Below are 23,002 nucleotides of genomic sequence, written 5' to 3' on the forward strand. Positions count from 1 at the left end.
AGCCGAGGCTGTTACAGTGACGGCGAAGACGGCGCCAGAGGCCAATATGGGAGTGGTGGGGGGCCACGTGGCCCTCTGGATTTCAAAGACTTGGAAGTGGGATCCACCGGGTCCCACAGAGCTTTGGGCATTGCCTTCGTCCTGTAGCGTGTGGTTGCAACTATAAATCAGCCCAAAATGGGCCGCCTCTCTCACTCACCTCCTCACACTCTCTCTCTCTCCCCCCCTCTCTTTCTCTGATCTTTGTCACTCGGTTTGCCTTTACGGCTTCTTTGTTTCCTGCTTTATTAAGCCTTCCCTTCATTTAGTTTTTCTTCCTTCTCTTTTTTTATTCTTTAATCCCTCAGCCTCAGAGCTGAGCTTTCAGCACAGAGCACTCTCTCGGCCTCCCTGTTTCTTTAATTTTTTTTTCTTTCATCTGCTTCACCGGCGCTCGTTTCCCTGTAAACTCTTAAGGCCTTTAGGTATTGATTCAATACCTTAATTTCCTCAAATGGGTTCCTTCCGATTTTGGATTTTTCGTTGTTTTGATTGACTATGAAAATGGTGTATGTGTGATTGAAAATGTCGGATTGTTGTGCAGTGAGTTTGATTGGAGAAAGAGCAGAGATGACGAGGCAGAATGTAGTTGTAGCCGATAGCAAATCCGGTATCAACGTGGCGATAACGATGACGGTATCGAACTCATCCCTGTTCACGAAGGCGGTACAGAAGACTCGGGAGACACAGGGGGGATGCATAAACATTCCACCGAAGAAAGTCGGAGGTGGAGCGAGAATCAACGCGTGGGTTGATTCAATGAGAGCTTCCTCCCCCACCCGTGTCAAATCCGCAGCTTCTCTATCCGACCAGAACTCTTGGATGGTGAGTACTACCAGTTTGGTAATCAATCTCTGTTTCACATACCAAACTTGAGTTTTTTTTGCTCTGGTGGTTTAATATGATCTGATGATGTCTCTGGTTTGAATTGCTGATAAAACAGCTTCGCCACCCATCAGCTTTGAACATGTTCGAGCAAATAATAGAAGCTTCAAAGGGCAAGCAAATAGTGATGTTTTTGGACTACGACGGCACGCTTTCGCCCATAGTTGATGACCCGGATCGCGCTTTCATGTCCGACGCGGTGAGTTCTTCAAAGCTCTCTTTCACTGTTGTATACGCGTATCCCTTTCTTCCCACACCCCCACCTAGCGTATGAGCCGCGTATGAGTCGACACTAATTAAATTTTCTTCTCGTGACTGTTCATTAGATGAGAGCAGCAGTGAGACAGCTTGCTAGATATTTCCCCACTGCTATAGTGAGTGGAAGATGCAGGGACAAGGTACATTTTTCAAGCTAGCTTTTGTTTCTATGCTTCTTCATCTTTCTTCTGTCTTTTCATCTCTACACAGTTGAAGCTTTTAAACTGAATTTGTTTACCTTTTCTTTGTTTTTTCCCTTCTCCTTCTTCATCTTTCAATACGTATTGCCTTCAACTCATCTTGTAGTCATTTTTAATGTGTAGGTGTACAACTTTGTACGATTAGCAGAGCTTTACTATGCAGGCAGTCACGGCATGGACATTAAAGGACCAGCAAAAGGTTCCAAATACAAAAAAGTATGTGAGCTGTTTACAAATATGCACTATAGTCTATATATATTACAGAGTCCTTAGTTTTCTTTTCTTTTTTCTTTTCTTTTTCCCTCAAAAATACTTCTTTTTTCTCATCTGTTCCACATCTTTCTACTCCTCATCAGGAGACAAAGGCTGTCCTCTTCCAACCAGCCAGTGAATTCCTTCCCATGATCGACGAGGTGAGTTCATCTTTTTCCATCGGAAAAACGTATTATTCACTATTCAAAGCTTCTTCTCCTTTCTCTTCTAAACTCTGTTCTCTGCCAATTTTCAGGTTTACAAAGCATTGTTGGAGAAAACCAAGTCCATCCCAGGAGCAAGTGTGGAGCACAACAAGTTCTGTCTCTCTGTGCATTACCGCTGTGTTGATGAGAAGGTACATAATCACATAACCATTTACAGCTTCTCATACGCATATACGTATTTCATTGAGCAAGTATCTGACTGGATGCATGGAAAATACAGAAGTGGAGTATTCTGGCACAGCAGGTTAGATCAGTGTTACAGCAGTACCCTAAGCTTCGACTGACTCAAGGAAGGAAGGTGGGGGATGCCAGACATTAACCTGTCTCAATGTTATTATATTTAATTAAATTTGTATATTAGGGTATGAGACGAGTGAGGGAGATTTCTCACTTTGAATATTGTATTGTTTATTAATACAGGTGTTGGAGATCCGTCCTACCATTAAATGGGACAAAGGGAAGGCTCTTGAATTTTTGTTAGAGTCGCTCGGTGAGTTTAGAACTTCAAACTTTAAGTTATTATATTATAAATCGTACGTTTGTTCCACAAAGTCACTTGAGAGCCCCTTGTTTGGTTGTTGGAATATATGTAATCCAAACTTTGACAACAGGAAAAAGTGTCCAAAAGGAAGCACCCCACTTGATTATTTTTGTTCACTTATAATAATAATGGTAGGCCAAAATAATATTGTTTTGTCACTAACCCATTATATTAAATATTCTTTTTTAGGATTTGGCAACTGTACCGATGTTTTTCCTGTTTACATTGGAGATGATCGAACTGATGAAGATGCATTCAAGGTATCCTATGTTGTAAAATTGATATTATACTCTTTTTTTTTTCCTTTTATTTATAGAAAATATTTGTTTTTTCCAAGCTTTCACTAACAGCTCTACGAATGTGTTTTACTGTGATCAGATCTTAAGAGATAGGGGACAAGGTTTTGGCATTCTAGTCTCTAAAATTCCCAAGGATACCTCTGCATCTTATTCCCTACAGGAACCCCTTGAGGCAAGAACCCTATCTTATTACATACATGCACTTATCTTATTCCTTTACTTACTTTCACACCTGCTTGTATTAATTATCATTTTTTTTTTCTTGATAAATCTGTAGGTTATGTACTTTTTACAACGCTTGGTAGAGTGGAAGCGACTGTCAATGAGGCAATACAGGGTGTAAAGAGCAGAAGAAATTGAATATTCTCCCTCCCTTTTGAGAAATGTCATAAGGGTTGGATGAAAATATGTAATTTCTTGTTGAAGAATTAGTTTAAGATAATGATTAAAAAAAAAAGGAGGGAAGAAAAAGGACTTCCCCCTTGGCTTGAAGGCCTTGTACATCTTGTAAGTTTGTCACTACCTGTGTACAAGGAAGAAAGTTTGTAACTGTGCAACTTGTCTAAATGGATAAAGCATCTTGTTTCTGCCTTAATCTTCCAATAATGCCAAAATGTTCAGCTTAAATAAACCCGTACTTTAAAACTAATACAAGTTCTTTTTTGGAAAAAAAAAATGGCAATGGTTCAGCAGAGGTGTTTGGTCGGCACATAGAGCGTGCACAAGAGTTCAAATCCAGGCAAAATGCAATAAAATTTGCGTACTTTCCAAATCAACTAGAAATTGTGTCGCATCATCTGCTAACTCAGGCGCCCCAATACATACTGTTGCCTCACTCTTCTTATTTCAGCAGACAAGACAACGTACAGCTTAATATTAATATTCAAGGATTTGTACGTTTGCAGTATGGATGGATGTTAACCTCTTTACGACTTCAAGTCTCGACCCATTCCCTCATTACAATGATTAGAATTGTATCCATGACCAGTACCCCTAAGGATTACTTTGAAACCCAAATCCACTCGTGCCAGCTGAGTCAAGACTCAAGGGTGGTTGCTATGGAGGGATCTTTTGAAGTAAAGCAAACTCTCAAACCTGGCATTCTATCTATTGGTTGATTGTAAATTATGGGTTTTAGTCTGCATCTTTACATTGATGGCTAAGTTTGTCAGACCTCCTTTGGGTTGAGAACAGCCTTTTTGATGAGATACCAGTACGGGCTATGGCCAGTAAGGGGTTCCTGAAATTTTAAGTCTCAGAGGTGAGAGAGCTAGAGTTCAGTTGCATTTTAAAAGAACCAGAAACATATTCTGGCCAAGCATAGGGACTTGGTGCATAGCCGAACATAGGATGAGTGCACATGAATAATTGAACTCATATTCTAGATAGCTTAATGTCATTAATAGTATATAATGATGAATGTCTTCAACTTTTACCTGAATATAGGTTTGCTATTCATGCGTGATAGATATGATTTTATGGATTCTTTTTTCAAATGGCATCGCACATAATCATTGCCATATTATAACCATGTATGCTTTATATATCTAAGGGCAATGATGCAGTTCTCTTTCTTGTTTTATTCACCATCAAACACCTTTCCAGCTTTGAAGAATAATGAGGAAACTAGCTGCAGCAATGAGATACAAAAACAGGCATGTAGTCTTTACACTGTGCTGTACCACTTCATAGACAAATCCACAAAATTGAAGATAAAGATCATAACAATTTATGGCTGAAGCACTGGGGATTAAGGAAATATGCTGGGCCCTCATAATGAAATATCCCCCTGTTCCATTTAACCTCATTTTCTCATGCTGAGTCAAAAGGATAAGTTGTGAGGAAGATATTCGAGCGAGCTCTGAAAAGATGGTTCTTCATATCGATATCCCATTGAAACTTTTACTTTAGTGTCAGCTTCATCATTTAGTTCTCTGTCTATAACAAGAATTAGAACCTTGATGCCCCCCGGCATCATATCTTATGGATAAATCCTTTCCTCGCACCATGGAGTCATAGAGAAGATAATTTTACCATCAACCAGTACAGTCATATATGGTTATAGTCAAACTTGTATCTCATATATTTATATATCTATATATATGTCATCTCTCTACATGTTCTTAGGTCAATAATTGGTGCAACATAGGGTGATTCTCTATCTGATGGAAACAGGACATTTACCTTTAGCTTTCAAGGATAATTGCCTCGCTGCACTAAGGCCTCGTTGGGTTGCATTCATGTGAGAAATGATTCAGGTCCCTGAAAAGTGTTTTCTATTTGTCCCTAATATGTAAATTTTTTGACATTCTTTCAAACTGAAGAATACTAGGCCTCACTTGCTCCTTTATGAGTAGTTGTAATCAAATGCAGCCCAGCTATAATCTATTGATTTAAAAAAAAAAAATACATTAATCTATTTGGTAATCTCATGTTAATAGCTGTCTCCGCTTTCACATACCATAATCTACATACAACCTTTCTTGAGACAAGGGAAAAGAAAAGATTTGGGATAACTTTGATGAGCTTTAGAGATACACTTTTAAAATATAAGTTGGCATCATAATAGGACAATAAGAGTGATCAATATAAAATTTCACAACACAAGTTGTATGAATTTGACTAGATATTTTTACAAAAAAAAAAAAGCTGATCCATGTTGTCGAAACAAGAAACATATTATAGGAAGCATGCACCATTGGAGAACGGGTTCTAACATATACATGATCCTTACAAACCCCACAAAGAAGAGGTCTTTTAGCTTATGGTATTAGGGACCTAGGTGGAATGTGGATTGAAGAATAGCCATTGCTCACAAACAGAAGAGCAGACCTACCCTCATTGGGTACTTAGATTTGAAGGAACCCCACCTGAGAGATGAATGGAATCTCCTCCATCTTTTTTTAACGTTTTCTTCTTCCTTTGTGAAGAGAGTGAGGAAGGATAAACCTTTTGGTTAGGTTGTGACAGGGAAACCCACCACTAGGTGAAGGGAATCTATGTATTGGGTTGAATGAGGAGTTGGAATCCACTTAAAAGAGTGTTTGATGTGAAGAAAACTCGTGGATTTTGCAATGGGGACACTAACATGGCTCCAAGTTTTTGACAACCTCGGCTCTTTCAGACGTGGAAAGATGGAGTCCACTAGATTCACCCCATCATTGGTGCCTTAACACAAATAAACTAAGCCCAGTGTTAACTTCAATTATTGGAGGGAAAGGAAAGAGAGAGAGAGAGAGAACCCTCCTCCCTATGCAAGCAACAGCCACTACCAATGCACCAACCCTTTTACTCCTACATCATTCGTGCCTTGCCTTTGCCCAAAAAGACACCTGTTTTCGATCTCGATTGTGCACTTTTATCTATTTTAATAGATATATGGGTTCTTGATCTTCGATGTTTTAGATACGGTCACGGCTGAATCCCTCTTGCTCCCACCAACCCAAACCCGTGAAATATGGTAATTATACTAATACTCATGTGAACCCCCTACACCAATCTCCATTATAATTTACATAATCGTACTCCACATAATGCAAGGTCATATATAAATATAAAATTGGCTCAGTGTGTTTGGAGATGGCTCGAGAGTTCGAGAAAGGAGGGGTTGGCAAATGGCAATGGCATGTCAGAGCTCATGCTGCCACTGCCATGGCGGTGGTCCTGTACCATACGTGTCTATTAACCGGGGATAGGGGAAATAGATTTGAAACACGTGTGTCGACGTCGGGAATCGGTCCCCGCATAGAGGGTCGAGCCAAGAAGGGTGGTGGTTTGTCTTGGAATACTATAAATATGTGTATACAGTGTAAGGGAGGGGTATGGTCGCGGGTGCCCAACTCTGTTCACATGGATTCCCATGTGACCCAGATGCCATTGTTATGGGGAACAAATGAATAGTGCCTATGTGTGATTTCTCCATTGATCCGAACCTGTCAGAACTAGTCTTGAAATGTTTGAAAGAGATGCATGAAGGATGAGAAAATTTAATAATTGATGTGTGTGCTGTTGGGCCTTCGGTGGGTTACCTCACAGTCCTGATCAAAGGGCAGGCGAAAATGTCTCTTCGACTCAACTCTCACCTCACCTTCCATACATTTTTTATCATGGAAATGGAGGAAGCGACGTGAGAGTTGGACACTTAACATGCTTTCAACTAGTCAAGTGTGTGTTTTTTCCGCATTCAAGATTTTTATCACTTGTGCTTCCATTAAGATTTCACAAAAGGCTTGTACTGCTAAAGTATTGCAGAATGATGCCCCATCTTAACTCACTTTAAACTCCATGTATTATGACTTATAACCATGTTATTGAAACCAGCAGGATTGCATTTTGAATCCAATAAAGATGGACATTGAAACCCGAAAAAGAGAGACATCATTTAAGACTAACCATGTGCTAAGTGCAAGTGAAAGTGCAAGTGAAAGTGCAAGTAGGAAAAAAAAAAAGGTGGGGATCCGGAGGCTCCTTTTCAAAGTTCCATAATTACCATATTTTAAAGTATTTTTTGTGATGAGAAAAAGAGACGGCCAGTTTTTAAAGTATCCATTGTCTATTCTTCTAAAATAGTTATCATTCTTTCAAAGCTTCTCTCCTTTAATCCAACACTCTATTAAAGTATTCCCGTCCTTTGCAACATCGCATACAATTATTGTTCTTCTCCACTGCTCCTTTGTTTTTAACATCTTTAGGGGAAAAAAATAAGCTAACAATGGGCTTCCACTATTGTGTGGTACATCTTCCCCATTCTGTATTTTGGTTGGTGGGTTCCGTTGTCTTACCTTGCATATCACTTTGTATTTTATCTCTACTTAAACTACTTTAATTGTTTGCATCGGCTAATCTAGTTTTGGAGCTTCTCAATTCACCCAACTCCTGCTTTTCTTAGTTGTAGTTTTGGACGAAGATTTTGCCCCAAAAACGAAAGCAATCTAAGAAACTATAAATGCCTGGTAGGTTTGTTTCCTCCACCAACTCAATAACAAGTGATGCGATTTTATTAAAAAACGTAATATTAAAAAGGAAATTGTGGGTGCCCTTACATCCATGAAAATGACACCAGACATCGTAGTCCAAAGGAAATAAGCCGCCTTGTGGGCTTCAAAAAGACCAAGTCCATTTCCAAATTAAGTTCATGAGTCTTACATATATCAATTGGATGGGCTCAATTTTAAGCTTTCCTTTGTGAAAAGGCCTCAACACATCATGGGCCTTGATTCTTTGAGGTACATCTGGGCTCGGTCTTGGAATCTCATAGAACTATGGGTGTGACAAACAATTTGCTCTGCTAATGCACTTAACTGACCAGACACATCCTTCAATTTTTTCTTACTTTTATAAGTATTTAACAAATGATCAAACGTACCCCTTTTTAAGTTGAGAAACTAATCATTTATTCTTTATACTTTTATGGGTTGATCGTACTCGTAAACTGCAAGCAAACCCCATCGTGGATGACCATATTATTGTCTCTTAGGCTCTAGGCTGCTGATGGTAATGCAAGAAAATGAAGCCAGTGGTATATAACATCCAATATCCAATCAAAAACTCTTATAATGTACAATTTGATTTGGAATATATGATATCTATACGTAGTCTAGCGCAAGATATAGAATATTAAGACCCATCTAATGTTATGCTTGCATGAGCCGCTATTTATAATAATTTGTAAGAGGGGTGAATTGGAATACAAAGTAATCCAGGATGGCCGACAACCAGCATCTTCATTTGGGCGGCGCCTTGATAGGGCATCTTTGATATAGTATGCGAGAGCTGTTGGCCAATGTGTTCACCCTAAACTTACAATCGAACACCAGCTCCTCAATCCATATCTTCGTCGTCCAGATCTTCATCCTCACCGGAACATTCATTGTGAGGCCTAAAGATAGAGGCAGCTTGGACGTGGTGTTTAGGATGCTGTTTCGGATTTCATGAGGCATCGTCTTGTTTGAGGCTCTAAGGACCATTTGCACCGCACTTGAACTCTTGTCTCCTTGGGCGAATGTTGGAAATGGCCCAGTAGCAACGCTTTTTTTCTTGAAAGAGAGGGCGGCTCTTCCGCCCTTCTCATAACCAACACCCACTCTGTTGTTGGGATTCTTGGCTTTCAAGGAGATCAAAAACCGGGGATGTTTGGCTAGTGGGTGTGTGACGAAGACATTGGAGATTGCGAGTTTAGGATATTTGGGGCTGAGAAGGAGGTAGATGACTCCAAGGGATGTGCCGACTATAAGGACAAGTGAAAAAAGAATGAGTAGGGTGACAATAACACGGGGACGATTAATGAACCCTCTCTTGTTGGAGGGCTGGTGGGGAGTTTCAGAAGCGGAAGCGTTATAGGGAGGAGGCAGACGGTGGGCTTCATCGTTTGGGAGGGGGAGGGTGCTGGTGTCGGAGCGGAAGCCTGGTGATGGGTGGAGAGGGGGAGTAGGGTCATCGAGAGTAGGTGCCATTGTGGAAATGGGGTGCGGTGCACAATGAGAAAGGGCATGGTGATGGGTAGTAATAGGGGTGAGCAGTTTGGAAGCTGGGGTGGCAGTGGCATGGTTTGGGAATTGAGAGGTGCGGGAGACATGGGGACGTTACAGCAGATACAACCAATAATCCATGAGAGACCCTGCGTCACTTCTTTACACTTATCCTCTTCCAACTAATCAAGCCTCCGATCCTATTTTTGTATCTTTTCCAATTAATCCGGCATCAACTCCTCGCTCCACACTTTTCAGTAGCACAAATTCAAGTTGTAAAGCTGATTTTAGAACCATCAAGTGAAGTGACCTAAGCTCGTTGGGCCTCATAAACCCCAGACCTATTCCACAACTTGGGTTGGGCCTTCCCACCCGTCTTTCTGCTGTTGGATTTATTCAAATTCAAATTTTCAAATAATATTAAATTACTTTCTAATTTGACAAAACTCTATCTATTTGACCGTGTTAAAATTCATGTTGAATAATATTCATCGTATCAAACTGCTATGAAGTTCCCAAATCTTTCTAAGTCCATGAATAGTATATCAATTCCTTATCAAAATTTTTAAAAATTGATAATCATTATAATTTCAATCATGCATGTCAATTTTTGCTCTTTTTCTCAAATTGTCACTTAACATTATCACGGTCTCCTTTGTGCTTTACTTACTGTTTTGAGACTAATTTTATTATTATTAAATATTAATTTTATATTAATATTACTAATATTAATATTATTTATATTATTTTTTTGTATTATTCATATTATTATTATTAAAAAAATTAGTTAAGTAATTTTAGTCTTATTTTTTGAAATATTAATAATATTATACTTATTATTATGTTATAATTTATACTATTAATATTTTCATTCATACTGTGACGATGCTTATTTTAATATTATATTATATTATTGTTGTAAGTTATCATAGTTTTGGTACATTAATTTTCAATAGATAATAAACTTAAATGCTTAAAGAAAGTATATATATATATATTATGGAGGTGGTTTATGTATGTTATACAAAAAATCATAAGTAATTGTTCACTAGCACTAAAAATCTAATATTTGGTCATGTCAAAGACAACATACTCATAATGCATTTCCCTTAAAAGAAAAAATAATTTAAGTATTTATTCTTAATTTAATTATAAATATTTATCTATTTATTATTAATTTGAATTAAAGTAGAAGTCTACTATTAGTTTAAATTAGAATAAATGATAGAATTTGAACACCTTAAATGTATTTGTATATAAATATTTATCATTATCAATGAGAATAAAAAATCATAATTTTCAAAATTCTCTTTACCTCTTGTTATGGTGCATTAATGTTATACAGGTTTGTTATAATAAATTTAGATGCTTCGAAGTATTTTATTTAATAAGAATGACTTGTATCATTACTTATTGTAGTTTTAATACATTTATACACAATTTTTACAAAAATCCAAAGTGTCATGAAAATGTTAAAAAGTATTGTTAGAATTGATAGTATGAGGTGACTTGTGCAAACTATGAAAAAGTATGCATGAATATTAACTTGCAATATAAAATAATATCATAGAGTATTATACTTATTACACCAACGAAAGCGTTAATGTAAACATATTAAAGGAAGAACATAAAAATTAAGCAAACAACATAAAAAGTACACAGAGTTTTAACATGGTTTAGTTAATCATGTTTATCTCCACGGATGAAAGATAATATTTCATTATATGATAGAGAATATTATAAAAGATAAAAATTAGATACAACTATTGATTCCTTTGTATCTTCACCATAAATTATGAGTAGTTTTGTTCTACTATGTGTCTCTCACTCTTCTTTACATCTCTATCTAGTAACTTTTTCCTCTCAACCTATAATATTTAAAAAGATATTCCCATTAGTTTTTCTTATTTTATTAAGAATCTAATTACAATCACATACAAAGTTCAGAAATATTTTATATAATATTCATTTAAAAATATATATATATTCTAAATAGGAATTTGAGACATCTTCCTAATAATCTTCATCCAGAATCAAATTTATTAAGTCAAACTTCAATCTCTCCGTAATTTACCATTTCCTTGTAAGCATTGCTCTCCTTATGTGGCACTTTGGCCACAATATTCCTATTTTTTGTATCATGTTTTGATGAGAGAATAATTGACTTCACCTTAACCAAAAATCCTTTTTACAATCATATTTTGTGTTATGTTCTTTTCTACTTTTCTAAGGCTTTCTTAAACATCTTCAACTAAAGTTCTCTCAAACTTCTTCAACCAAAACTGTTATACCACTTGTTATACCAACGAAAGCATCAATATAAATATATTAAAGGAATAATACAAAAATAAAGCAAACCATACAAAAGATATACAAAATTTTAATTTGGTTTTACCAATCATATGTACCTCCACAAATAAGAGAGCACATTTCATTATATAATGAAAAATATTATAAATGATAAAAATTAGATACAATTATCGGTCTCTCTATATTTTCACTGTAAACCATGAGCTCTTTTATTTTATCATGTGTTTCTCATTTTTTTTTCATTAAATTAGATGACTTTTTTTCCTTTTTGTGATTCCAACTTTTAGTAAAATAAGAAAAGTATAATAACTTCCTTTCATTTCATTGATTTTTTTAGGAATAAACATGTCGCTACTTTATTAATATCATACTTTTTCCTTGACTAGAAGTAATAAAACTTTTTTAAAAATTGATTAAATGAGTTATATTTATCAATATGGGTCAATTTTAGAATAAAATTAAGAAATAAAAACATAAGTAAACTTAAAAAAAAAAAAAAAAAAATCTTTGTTTTACAATTTCGAACATTCATAAAAAGTCATAAAATATAGATTGGAATTAATTTGAGAAAAAAATTAAAAAAAAGTTTGCCGCTTGGTAAGGTTGGACTTTGGAGAGTCGACCGATTTAATATCGCACATTCACACAATTTCTTCCCTTGTAAGTTGTGATTACAGGAGGGAAGACGCTCCTCGTGATATGGACTATGAAAAAGTAAGGAAAAGGAGGGCCCACATGCAATTTCTGGGCAAGTGAGTCCAGAATCGGCCACACATTACGCTGCCCAATGTGCCCTTGTCCTATGCCCCTTCCGCCACAATTTCCCCGTATTCACCATCTATCATAATGAGCATGGAATCAAATTCATTATTAACGTGCCAACAAAACCATTTCCTCCGTCACATTCTTGTCTATCCACTTTTAATCCTACACGTACACCTGTCTCCTGCTGGCTTTCCTTTGTAACCATCAGGATTCATGTCGTCAGTTGATTATCCAGAGAATAACACGTGTCCCTCAACAGCCTTCCCCTACTGTTGCAAAAGCACCAGATCATCCCGCGGATATGGTAAAAACCGTACCACCATGTGAAACATCGTCTCAAATTTGTGTATATAAAGGCGCGTTTGGATCGTATGATGTCTATCATACCTCCGCACAGCCATGGGACTCAACAATCTCTTCGTCCACCTCTTGATCCTCTTCTCCCTCGCCGTCGCCGGTCTCTGTGATGCAAGTTTCCCGATATATGCTCCGTTTTTTTTTTTTTTTTTTGTTTATTTCTGGTTTTAACGGTGTTCGGAAATGCGTGATTTCAGGATGATTGCATCTTCACGGTGTACGTGAGAACCGGATCTGCGATAAAGGGAGGCACGGACTCCATCGTCAGCTTACGCCTCTACGACGCCAACGGCTGGTATGTCGAGATCCCTAACCTGGAGGCCTGGGGAGGGATAATGGAGCCTGGGCACAACTACTACGAGAGGGGCAATCTGGACATTTTCAGCGGGAGAGCGCCGTGCTTGACCGCGCCGGCGTGCGCCTTGAACCTCACTTCCGACGGATCGGGCGACAACCATGGCTGGTACTGTAATTACGTGGAGGTGACCACAACGGGGCCCCACGTACCCTGTGCTCAGCAGCTGTTTACAGTGGAGCAGTGGCTGGCCACCGATATCTCTCCTTTTGAACTCACCGCCATAAGGAATTCCTGTTCCTACGGCGTTGACCGTCTGTCTCATGCCGTGATGAAGTCTTCTGCTTCGTCTAGTATGTAAGAAGTGAGAAGCAATTAAAGTGTAGTAGGGTTTTGGATGTCTGCCATTTTAGAATGGATAAGATCCATCTCTTTCTGTCTCAGTCTCTCAGATTTGTACCCTCAGTGTGTGTATGATGGACTACTACTGTCTTAATTACATCGCCCAATAGGGCTTCTTCTTTACCTTCTCACATCCTCATTTCTGTTCGTAATGATGCGAATACAAGTAAATTTGTTGACATTTTCATTTTTATTTATTTTTCCTTTTTGTGTGACGTTGAGAGAGCGTGTGAAAAGACAAGCAAAACCAAATTGACAATCTCACTAACAATATAATATGTCAACAATAAGTTCACCTTCTTGGGTAGTCTTGTTTGCACCACCATCACCCTTCTGTGAGAGTGACAGGGGTTTGACAAGGAAAATGGCCATATACCTTGGATTTGTGGAGTTGAGAATCCGCTACAAGGCCCATTTATCACCCTCCTCATCGGGTTCCACTTTTTAAATACTTTTCCAAAGATCCCTGGATCCACCGTAATGTTAAAAATCCAATTAGCCATTTTTTAAGTGGCTTCTCGGCCTTGTCTTAAACCATGCCAAAGACCATAGTAAGAGTGTGCTTGGAAATTATTATAGAAAATATTTTTAGTATTTTTAATATTTGAATGATAAAAAAATTTAAAATATTTAAAATATTTCCTAAATTCTTCACTTTTAGATGTGAACGAAATACTATATATGTATATATGGATAGTCTTGGGTATTCTTTCAAGGGATCACTGAAGTTTATGGATATGAAGTTTTTTTATTTATTTATTTTTCATGACACTTTTTAAATATATAATTTTTTTTAATTTTGATTTTATTTTATTTATTTTTATTTTGTAAAAATTTCTCCTATAGTCTTACAAAGACTTGTTAATTTATCAAAGCACAGAGTCAAAATGTTTCAATTACCCACCAAATTTGTATGTCTATAAATACTTTTACAACTTAATAATTTTATTTAAGTTAAAATATGTTTGAGAAAATAATTTAATCTTGCAATCCTAAAATTAAAAATCATTTTAAATATTAAATAAAAATATTTAAATAATTCTTAATTTCAAAATTCTTTTAATTTCATTTACCTCTATATACAGTGAGTTAATATTTTACAATTATAACTTCACATCCACAACTCTTTTTTTTTATAGTAAATATTTTATGGTTCTTTTATATATGTATAATAACAATTTAAATATAAATATTTAACAAGCAATTTTATCACTTAAAATTAATGAAAATAAATATTAGTTAAAATTAACGAGGATGAATATGTTAATGGTTGATTTAGAGTGAGTTTTAAATTGATTTTACCCAATAACCTTAATACTTAAAAGTAAAAATCAAATAATAGATTTTAAATCAACAACTTAGTAGTCTGACTTAAAATTGACTTAAATAATCAAATAATAAGTATTAAATTAGCAAATACCCCCTAAATCTCTATTTAATTTGTCTTAAGCATCGATTTGATTTTAGTTTTAATATGATTCACGTAATTTGAGTCTTAGTTTGACTTAGGTTTTGATTTGATTTGATCTTTAACATTACCTTAATATGATTCGAGTATTGATGTAAGTGACGTTGAACTTAAACCCCTTAATTTTATAAAGTCCTTTTATGACACTAATTTTGAAACTTGAAAGCGAAAGATTTGAATATTATGAAATTTGAGAAAATTTCGAAAGAACATGTTCTAAACACTTTGAAAAACATGTTAAATCAATTTTTGAAAGTTTTGGAAACCTTTTAAAGAGTTATGAACATCTATATAGAGTTTGAAAACCTTGGAAAAAAACTTGAACCCCTCTTCAAGTTCTTTAAGGTTTAGCAATTTGCTTTCAATTGTATTCGGGTTACTGAAAAATACTAAAAAATAAAATATCAATATAATTACAATTAATCAGAAGTTTATATATTTTAAAATTAATTAATTATTATATAAAAGAGCTAAAATATTAATAAAAGAAGACATTATTTGCTTATTTTCTGCCTATTCATTTTCTTGTTGTCTTGTTTTCCTTAATGATTTCATACCATTATCATTAATGGTTGAAAACATGCTCAAGTAATTTGTCATTTGGCTTGCTATACAGCTGGGGTGGTTTCCTTCAAGTCAGATCCCGAATGGGGATCAAGTCATCATGTTGTTTATTGGAAATTCCTTTTTCTCTTTCGCAGGAGGAACATCTGTCACACTTCAAATGCAATAGTGAGGTTTATTTATTTATTTATTTATTTATTGTCCTCTTTTTGTCATAGACAGTTCATGTGAGTAAAGAGGCTTCTCTTTTAAGAAGCATATTATGTTGGTGTCAGCCAAGAATACAAAATAGGAAGATGTAGGACTTGTTTGGAGTTAAAAATGTGTTTGGTATTTTTTTCTTTTCTTCTTCTTATAAAAACCAATTTTTAAGAAATTATTTTGAAAATAGGATATTTTAGACATATTTTAATTACTGTTAATTGTTTTCACTTGTTTTTTAAAGTTATTTTTTTGAAAAAGAATACACATATCAATATGAAGAATTATTGAAAATATACATACAAATAAATGTTGTTTTTAAAAATATTTGAAAATATAAAAAATAATTAAAAATATTTTGTGTTTTTAAACAAATTATTGTTCTAAAAAACTAAATTTAACTTACTATCATATCTATATTGATACACTTAGTTTTGATGAACTGGTCGGACAAAAGTTATTGATCCATTAATAGATTTCTAACTAAATGAAGCTTTAAGAAGTGCTAATATAGTGGAAGCTTCTAGAAGCTTACATGGTGGAAATTAACTATTAGTTAGGCTCCAATAAGATTGTCTTCACACGGCCCCTCAAACAAAAGAGAGATTCATTCACCTTGAGTTTAGCCTTGAGCTTTAAGAATTGAGTGATTGAAAGTGATTTTGTAAATAAATATGCTACTTGATCAACTAAAGGTACAAATTGAATATCTAACTCCTTTTGAAATACTTTATTACGAAAAAAATGCATATCAATTTCGATATGCTTAGTTATAGCATGATAAACAAGATTAGCAACTAGTGAGGCTATACCCTAGTTATCACACTAAATAATTGCTCTAATCCTTAATTGAAGTCCCAACCATGTTACTAACTACTTAAGTCAAATTAACTTAGTTGCTACTCAAGTTAAAACTCAATATTTTGATTATGTGCTAAACGGAGTAACAACACTTTATTTCTTTGAATTTTAGGAGATAAGATTACCTACTAGATATATATAATAGCTACTAATTGATTTTCTACCATTCAAACAAGTAGCCCAATCGATATTTGTGAATCTCATAAGATTTAAAGATTTGTTTGGCTGAAAATGCAAACCATGGGTGATTATTCCTTTCAAATAGCGTAATACCCTTTTACAAGCTTTCTAGTAGATTTCCATTAGACTTTGCACGAATTGACTTAATTTGCTAACCATATATGAGATGTAAGGTCTTGCAACAATAACATATTTTCCATTGTATAGTGATATGTAATATTTTTCATTTTAACAAGCAAAATGATCAATCATGGTCATAGATCCTTTTCTCAATAATTGCAATTGTAACTTTACTTGTAGTAATTTTACCTTTGATCTTAAGGTAAACAAATGCTCCAAAGTCATCCATACTTCATATGAAGTAGTGCATCAAACAACTTGACTTATAATCACATTCGACAACGATGAAAGCAACTAACTCAACAGTAAGCAATCTTCTTTGTTCATTGCTCAAACTTAAGATTGATATTTCTAATATTATTTTTCTCTTCATCTTGAGACTCAAAAAATTTGGTGGACATGACTTTATGCCAAACAAGTAGCCTCCTATGTCTTGGCCTTGAATATCAAGCAATACTTGAGATTTTTATATGAGAGAATTATCATGATTGAGTTTGGTTGAGTGTTGTGCTAAGTGTGGTCACAAACAAAGAATCCAGATTTGTCTTTGGGCAATAAGTTCAAACTTGATGCGGTAAAAGCAATGTTTGCCTGTGATTGAAACATTTTATTACTTAAAGAGAAAATGGTGGTCTGGGATATGATGAAAGATGTATTTTTCAATTAAGAGAAGGGGAAAGACAATGGAATCAAGAAACAAACGTTAATTTAATAAATTGAGTTTAGCTTATGAACAAAGTTGGGATCTTATGCACTTAAAAGTTCATTTGAACTTCCTATCATATCTTTATATATACACTTAGTTTTGATGGTAGGTGCTTATATGAATAGAAACTATTAGCTAAACATAGTTGAGATTGTCTTCACACAAGAGAGTCATTTAGATATCACTTACGATGTATGTAATATCATATGATGTATGAAATCATTTATGAAAAAATCAAAATGTTGTAATTATCAAAATGAATAATCAATTTGATGTGAATTCTCATGACCGGCAAATGTCCCAAGCTTTCACAAAATTTTTACTTATTCAAACATCTTTATTTTCACTTTTTGTTTTTCTCTCATTTGAAAAGAAATAATATTTTAGTGTTTCAACTTGCCTTTTGAATTCCTCAATTCTCAATCAAAAGTAAAAGCCGAAAGACCAAAATTCTTGTTGTTGTTAATCATGGTTTTTGAAGAAACAAAGAATGCAGCCAAAGATGGAACAAACTTGGAGAAATCATTTTCCCTGTAAAACTACTCACAAAAACCAACAATTTGCCTAGCTGTGAGCCACTCAAATCTAAAACCCTTATAATGAGTAGGCCCCTCTCCACCAAGTCTACCACTTCAAATCTGCATTCTTTGCTGGACAAGTGGGCACAAAAAATATACAGTAGACAAAGGAGTAAGTAACATCCCCCTTTTAAATCCACGAAAAGGTACACACATCTATATAAAAGTCATTTGAGCAAGTACTATTTCCAAACATATATTGCCTATCCCCTTTAACATCTCTGATTTAATTCATTGGGCCTCTCCTTTGTAATCTTCCGCTGCATGTTCCCTTTTGAGGCCCGCTATTCACGCCACTGTAATGGTTAATCTCATGTCTGTTTCTGCCCACTTTATTTCTGGCATTATGGTACAGAGGGGATGAGGAACCTACTATTGGTTTCCACCGTTCTCTCCTTTTTCTTCTTTTCTTTTTCTTCAGGTGTTATAGGATTTGACTGTGCTCTCTAACAAATCAAGGTTGTCTCCTGAAATTTCTTTGACCCTTGAGCCATTCTTGTATATTTTAAATGCTGGCAATGAGCTGACGCCTTCAGATCTTGCTATGTTAGGGTGCTCTTCAACCTCAACCTGTCATTGATTATAAGATTACAACTATGACCTGGCAAATTAAAATAGTGTACTCTGCATGAGAACTAATAATGGTGATGATAATACTCTATTTGAACTGGGAAAATTTTCTGTATTACTTGATGACAACAATATTATCTGAAGTGTGTAATGAAAATATTTTCTTTAGAGTGATTTTAATAGGAAAAGAGACCTTGAGGAAGTTGACTGATGGGTATCTCTTACAGAGTTGTTCCATAAACTGTATCACTTGTTTGCTCCCCTCCCCACTACAAAAAAGGGCCACAGAGACACCTGCAATTAACAAAATCAACTCAGGCAACGACCTTGTTGGAAAAATTTTCCAGATGTGTTTTCTAGACATGCAAACAAGTGTAGTTACCAGGTGAAGTGGCAAAGTCTTTGAAACGTTCGTGGCTGGAAATGTGGACCACTTTGGCGCCACTAGTATATTTCATGTCCCTCACATCTTCCCCACGTTGTTTCTTGAGCTGTACCTGGGCCTCAAACATGGCCTTGCCCACTTCCTCATCTTCTGGGGTTTCTCTCATCAACACCTCATAATCTTGTATTGAAGCTTCACATCTCCCCAACTAATAGTAATATCCAGACAACAATATCAGGATAATTTAAAGTTAATTCCATCCATTATAATAGTATTAATTTCTTCACTCATGAGAGTGACATTGGAGAGAGTTTTCACCTTAGCATTGCAATCAGCTCTTCTTAGCCTGGCTTTGCTGTAAGAGGGGCGAACACTTAGAGCCGCTGTGCAGTCCTCCACTGCTTTCTCGAATTGACCAAGCTTGGACCGACATGTGGCTCGGTTACATAACAACACTGAGTTGAAGGGATCATGATCCAGACCCTCTCCATATGCAATACATGCCTCGGAGAATCTAGATGCTTTGAAGAGATCGTTTCCCTTTGCTCGAGCTGAGATCACCCCTCTAGTCCTCCTAACCACTATGCCCACCTCTTTATTATTGGAGTCAAGGCGAGCTGCTTTTTGAGCTGCTTCAAAAGCATCGTCCAATCTGTCCACCCATAGCGAATCCATGTAAAAACCCTCAATTAGGATTGCCCAGCAAAACATGACCTTTATAATATGAGAATGAATGATGTCGGTCTAATAACACTAACCTGCCTGCAGCCAAATCCACCTGGGCTCTTATCATTAATAGATTAGCATTACCGTAGGGGCCAAAGAATTTAGTGCAGTCGTCCACACTGAAATAGGGAGATGCTGCCAATACAGCATCCGCTTCTTGGTGCCTGTGGAGCTTCAACAAGGCCTCCGCTTGCAAAGTATATATCTTTATTGGATGATGACAACAACCAAACAGAACCCAGGTCAGTGAATGTATACCCATGGCCTGATCGACATAAATAAGCCCAATTCTAGATATAGGAAAGGACTGAAATCTAAGATGGCTGACCTGTGGTGCTGAATCTGCCCCTGCAGATATGGTGTAGCCTGCTTCTTTGACTAGAGTGTTCCAATCTCTTAGCCTCCTAGCCTCGGTGCACTTGCTGAGATGGGCCTGAAGAGAATGAGCCTTGGCCATGTCCTCAGGATCAGATTCCGGTCCTGCATGTTTGAAGTGATATATGGCTTTTTCTGCTTCTCCTAATCTGCAGACACAAATATAAAATACAAACATATGAATCACAAGCTGGAAAAAAAATATATGCAAGAACATAAAACTGTTAAGCATTGTCTTCAGGTTAGATTCTGGGCGATTATTGGTACAAGTCTAAGAAGCTTGTCTAGTGGTTGGCAGTATCCTTACCTGAGATAGAGGTTTCCCAATCGTTGATGTGCTCTATGATAATAAGGTTCGATCCTAAGGGCTTCTCTGCACTCGAAAACTGCTTCTAGGAGCCTACCAAGGGCAGTCAATGCTGCACTCTTGTTGCTTCTGTATGAAGCCTTGTTTGGGTCAATAGAGATTGCTGCATCATACAAGGCCAAGGCTTCTGCAAATCTTCCATTCTTGTAATCTTCATTACCCATAATCTTCAATGTCTCAGGATCCATTCTAGTTGAGAGAGCTCGGCAGAGGGATGAGGGAGGTTCTTTCTCTCCATTGGGTTTCTTCACTACATTCCCCATTTGGCTACTCGAGTATTTCCCATTAGGCATGGAAGTCTCTTCTCTTGCAGCTTTTGGAAGATAATCCTGCACATTATTTGAAGTGAAATTGCCTGTACCGGGTTGCCTCAAGTTACCTAAATTGCTAAACAGCATGACATTGCTGGAGGAAGCTCGAACCAATGAGCTGTTTCCCTTTGAACTCTGGTGATCGGCGATCATGGCTTCCAGCTCCCCCGATATGCCAATTGCTTCCCTTGGTACCCTTCTTCCCTGGTTAACGTAAGCCTCCCTCTGTGACATTTTCATTGCACCTGAGCGCAACGATGGTTGCATGATTGCTTCATCACTTCTTCTTCCTTGATTTTGATTATATATTGGCGGGGTCTTGGTATGACTTGGGGAAGGTCTGATGATGGGTTTATCACCTAGTCCTGATGCCGCTTCTGACGAATTAGATTGGTTGAGAAAGGAGGTTTCATCGGAGCTGCTGCCTCGTCGCCTCTTTGAACTGGGAGTGCCCGAGACCCTGCTGATATTAATGCTGTTCATCGAGGGCAGTGAGCCTGTAGAGGTTGCTCTTCTCAACCAGAAAGTTCGCCGTCCAAAAACTGCATTCAGCAAGCCACAGCCCGAACTCTTATTTGGCGACGTGTCTACCATTTCCGTCATCGCTCTGTAACCCTTTCCGCTAAATTCTTTCTGACAGTGCTGAGATGGAAAGGGAATGATATCTTTCTAAGCTCTCATGGAGAAAAGTGCTGGCTAGCTGGTGGAAACGGAAACTTTTAGAAGAAAATGATAGGTGAGAGTGAAAATCAAATACCATGGATCAATGGCAAAAGATTTTCCATGGAAACTTGATCAAGTTGAAAGCAACAAACCAAGAGAGACGATCAAACCCATGCTGATAGACAAACTCAAAGAGCCCATGCTGGGAAAAGGAAAAGAAAAGGAGAGAGGGAGAAATAAAAGAGAGAAAGACGAAACAACCACTTGATCTTACGGCTTCCTTGGCAGGTCTCACAACATCGTGGAGTAGCTGCCAAGGAATAAACTCTCTTTTCTCGTCCCTCTTTCCGTTAGATAGATTAAATGAGATGGCATGGAGAGAGAGAAGTTGCAGAGAAGGATGACAATGGTTTCTATTAGAATGTACGTTGGCATTTTTTTCCCTTTCCCTTTTTTTAGGCTTTTTTGGGAATCGTTTCTACTGATTTTTGTGGGGTGGGAAAGGGGCACCTTGAGAGCCGGTCCTGGAAGAAATGAGGATCTCTAGACTATTAGAAAGAAAAGGTAGGTATTTCTATCATAAACCCATCATTTTCGGTTTGAAGTTTCAGTTATTCAATTTCCTTTTACAGCCAATATACAGGCATACACGCCCTGAGAAATGGGAGGAAGAGGAGATCACGTAGTTGAGTATGAGCGCCCCACGTATGATAACCCCACCAGCCACGAATGGGTATGCCTTTACACCTACCCACTAGGCCACTTCCTTTTCTTCTCTGCCTCTAACCTCTTATTTTGGTATCCTCCGGAGACGGGCGAATGGGTCGAGTAAAGGGTGCACCATCATAGAACGTGATGTCCTCTTTCGATTCACACGGTCGGATTGTCGATGGGAGGGGCGGAAAGGGGAGTTTTTGGCCCTTTTCCCAGAACACAATGAATAGTAACAACTCGTTTGCTATGCTGGACGATTGAAGCTGTTCAAGACTATCACCAAGCAAAAGACTAGGAATATATTTGATAATGATAATAAGAAACATTTCTAAGAATTGTTTTCAAATATTAAAAGTATTTCTTAAAACCAAGTCTCAAATTTAGCCTTGAACGGACTGAAATATGAAACTTATTGATGCAAGCTTTTGCCGTGCAATCGGATGCTTTGATGGCAACAAAAATCATGCAAAGGCATTTTTGGGAGATTGAGAAAATTAAACTAGGAAAAATTTAAGTTGGCTCGTGCCGGTTTGTCATATCAGCACCGAAAGATGATAAAATCAGAATGAAATCAAAAGAGAAAACGTCCTTTTATAGGTTTTTAAGCTTTTGACTTGGACTTTTTAACATTCATGTAGCAGTGGAAACTGGAAGAAGAAGTGAGCATCCATCGCATGATCTAATGCCCTGTAGCAGCATTGTAAGACCCAATACCACATAGAAATTATCTGCTTTGCAAACTGAGAGAAAAACTTAGTAAAAAACGTGCTTCATTCCATGAGTACTGTACTCATTTGATCTCAACTTGGCAAAAATTACAGAGGAAAATTGGGTTCACAACAAGTAAATTCATCAGAAAAGTTTTTCTAGCAAGGCAGCAGAACAAATAAAGATTTAAGGCAGTAGAGAATTTGGC

At 36.7% G+C, this 23,002-nt stretch overlaps 4 protein-coding genes across 6 annotated transcripts; 2 read left to right on the plus strand and 2 right to left on the minus strand.

The window, feature by feature from the left end:
• Nucleotides 1-199: 199 nt before the first annotated feature.
• On the plus strand, nucleotides 200-3,296 carry LOC100258773 (probable trehalose-phosphate phosphatase J). 3 transcript variants are annotated; one of them, XM_002263042.5, is made up of 12 exons: nucleotides 200-464; nucleotides 584-864; nucleotides 983-1,123; nucleotides 1,251-1,322; nucleotides 1,506-1,598; nucleotides 1,739-1,795; nucleotides 1,891-1,992; nucleotides 2,082-2,159; nucleotides 2,282-2,351; nucleotides 2,592-2,662; nucleotides 2,781-2,873; nucleotides 2,979-3,296. In XM_002263042.5, the coding sequence occupies exons 2-12, from the start codon at nucleotides 610-612 to the stop codon at nucleotides 3,042-3,044; spliced, it is 1,098 nt and encodes a 365-aa protein (XP_002263078.1). In that variant the 5' UTR covers nucleotides 200-464; nucleotides 584-609; the 3' UTR covers nucleotides 3,045-3,296. The 3 variants fall into 3 exon arrangements, with proteins under 3 accessions (XP_002263078.1, XP_059593671.1, NP_001306211.1); XM_059737688.1 differs by having other exon boundaries at nucleotides 2,781-3,296; NM_001319282.1 differs by lacking the exon at nucleotides 200-464 and having other exon boundaries at nucleotides 610-864; nucleotides 2,979-3,044.
• Nucleotides 3,297-8,424: 5,128 nt separating this feature from the next.
• On the minus strand, nucleotides 8,425-9,153 carry LOC104878321 (NDR1/HIN1-like protein 6). The gene has a single exon (XM_010648486.1). It carries the CDS (start codon nucleotides 9,151-9,153, stop codon nucleotides 8,425-8,427), a length of 729 nt encoding a protein of 242 aa, XP_010646788.1.
• A 3,001-nt stretch (nucleotides 9,154-12,154) lies between these two features.
• LOC100854560 (PLAT domain-containing protein 3) lies at nucleotides 12,155-13,476 on the plus strand. The gene is made up of 2 exons (XM_003635171.4): nucleotides 12,155-12,711; nucleotides 12,798-13,476. Exons 1-2 carry the CDS (start codon nucleotides 12,643-12,645, stop codon nucleotides 13,254-13,256), a joined length of 528 nt encoding a protein of 175 aa, XP_003635219.2. The 5' UTR covers nucleotides 12,155-12,642; the 3' UTR covers nucleotides 13,257-13,476.
• Nucleotides 13,477-17,743: 4,267 nt separating this feature from the next.
• LOC100854530 (TPR repeat-containing thioredoxin TTL1) lies at nucleotides 17,744-22,965 on the minus strand. The gene is made up of 7 exons (XM_003635170.4): nucleotides 20,339-22,965; nucleotides 19,985-20,180; nucleotides 19,689-19,861; nucleotides 19,249-19,582; nucleotides 18,928-19,138; nucleotides 18,739-18,839; nucleotides 17,744-18,545 (listed from the first exon to the last, which is right to left on the minus strand). The coding sequence occupies exons 1-7, from the start codon at nucleotides 21,310-21,312 to the stop codon at nucleotides 18,393-18,395; spliced, it is 2,142 nt and encodes a 713-aa protein (XP_003635218.3). The 5' UTR covers nucleotides 21,313-22,965; the 3' UTR covers nucleotides 17,744-18,392.
• Nucleotides 22,966-23,002: the final 37 nt, after the last annotated feature.

The sequence above is a fragment of the Vitis vinifera genome, chromosome 7, assembly GCF_030704535.1.
Source record: "Vitis vinifera cultivar Pinot Noir 40024 chromosome 7, ASM3070453v1".
Classification (NCBI taxonomy): domain Eukaryota; kingdom Viridiplantae; phylum Streptophyta; class Magnoliopsida; order Vitales; family Vitaceae; genus Vitis; species Vitis vinifera.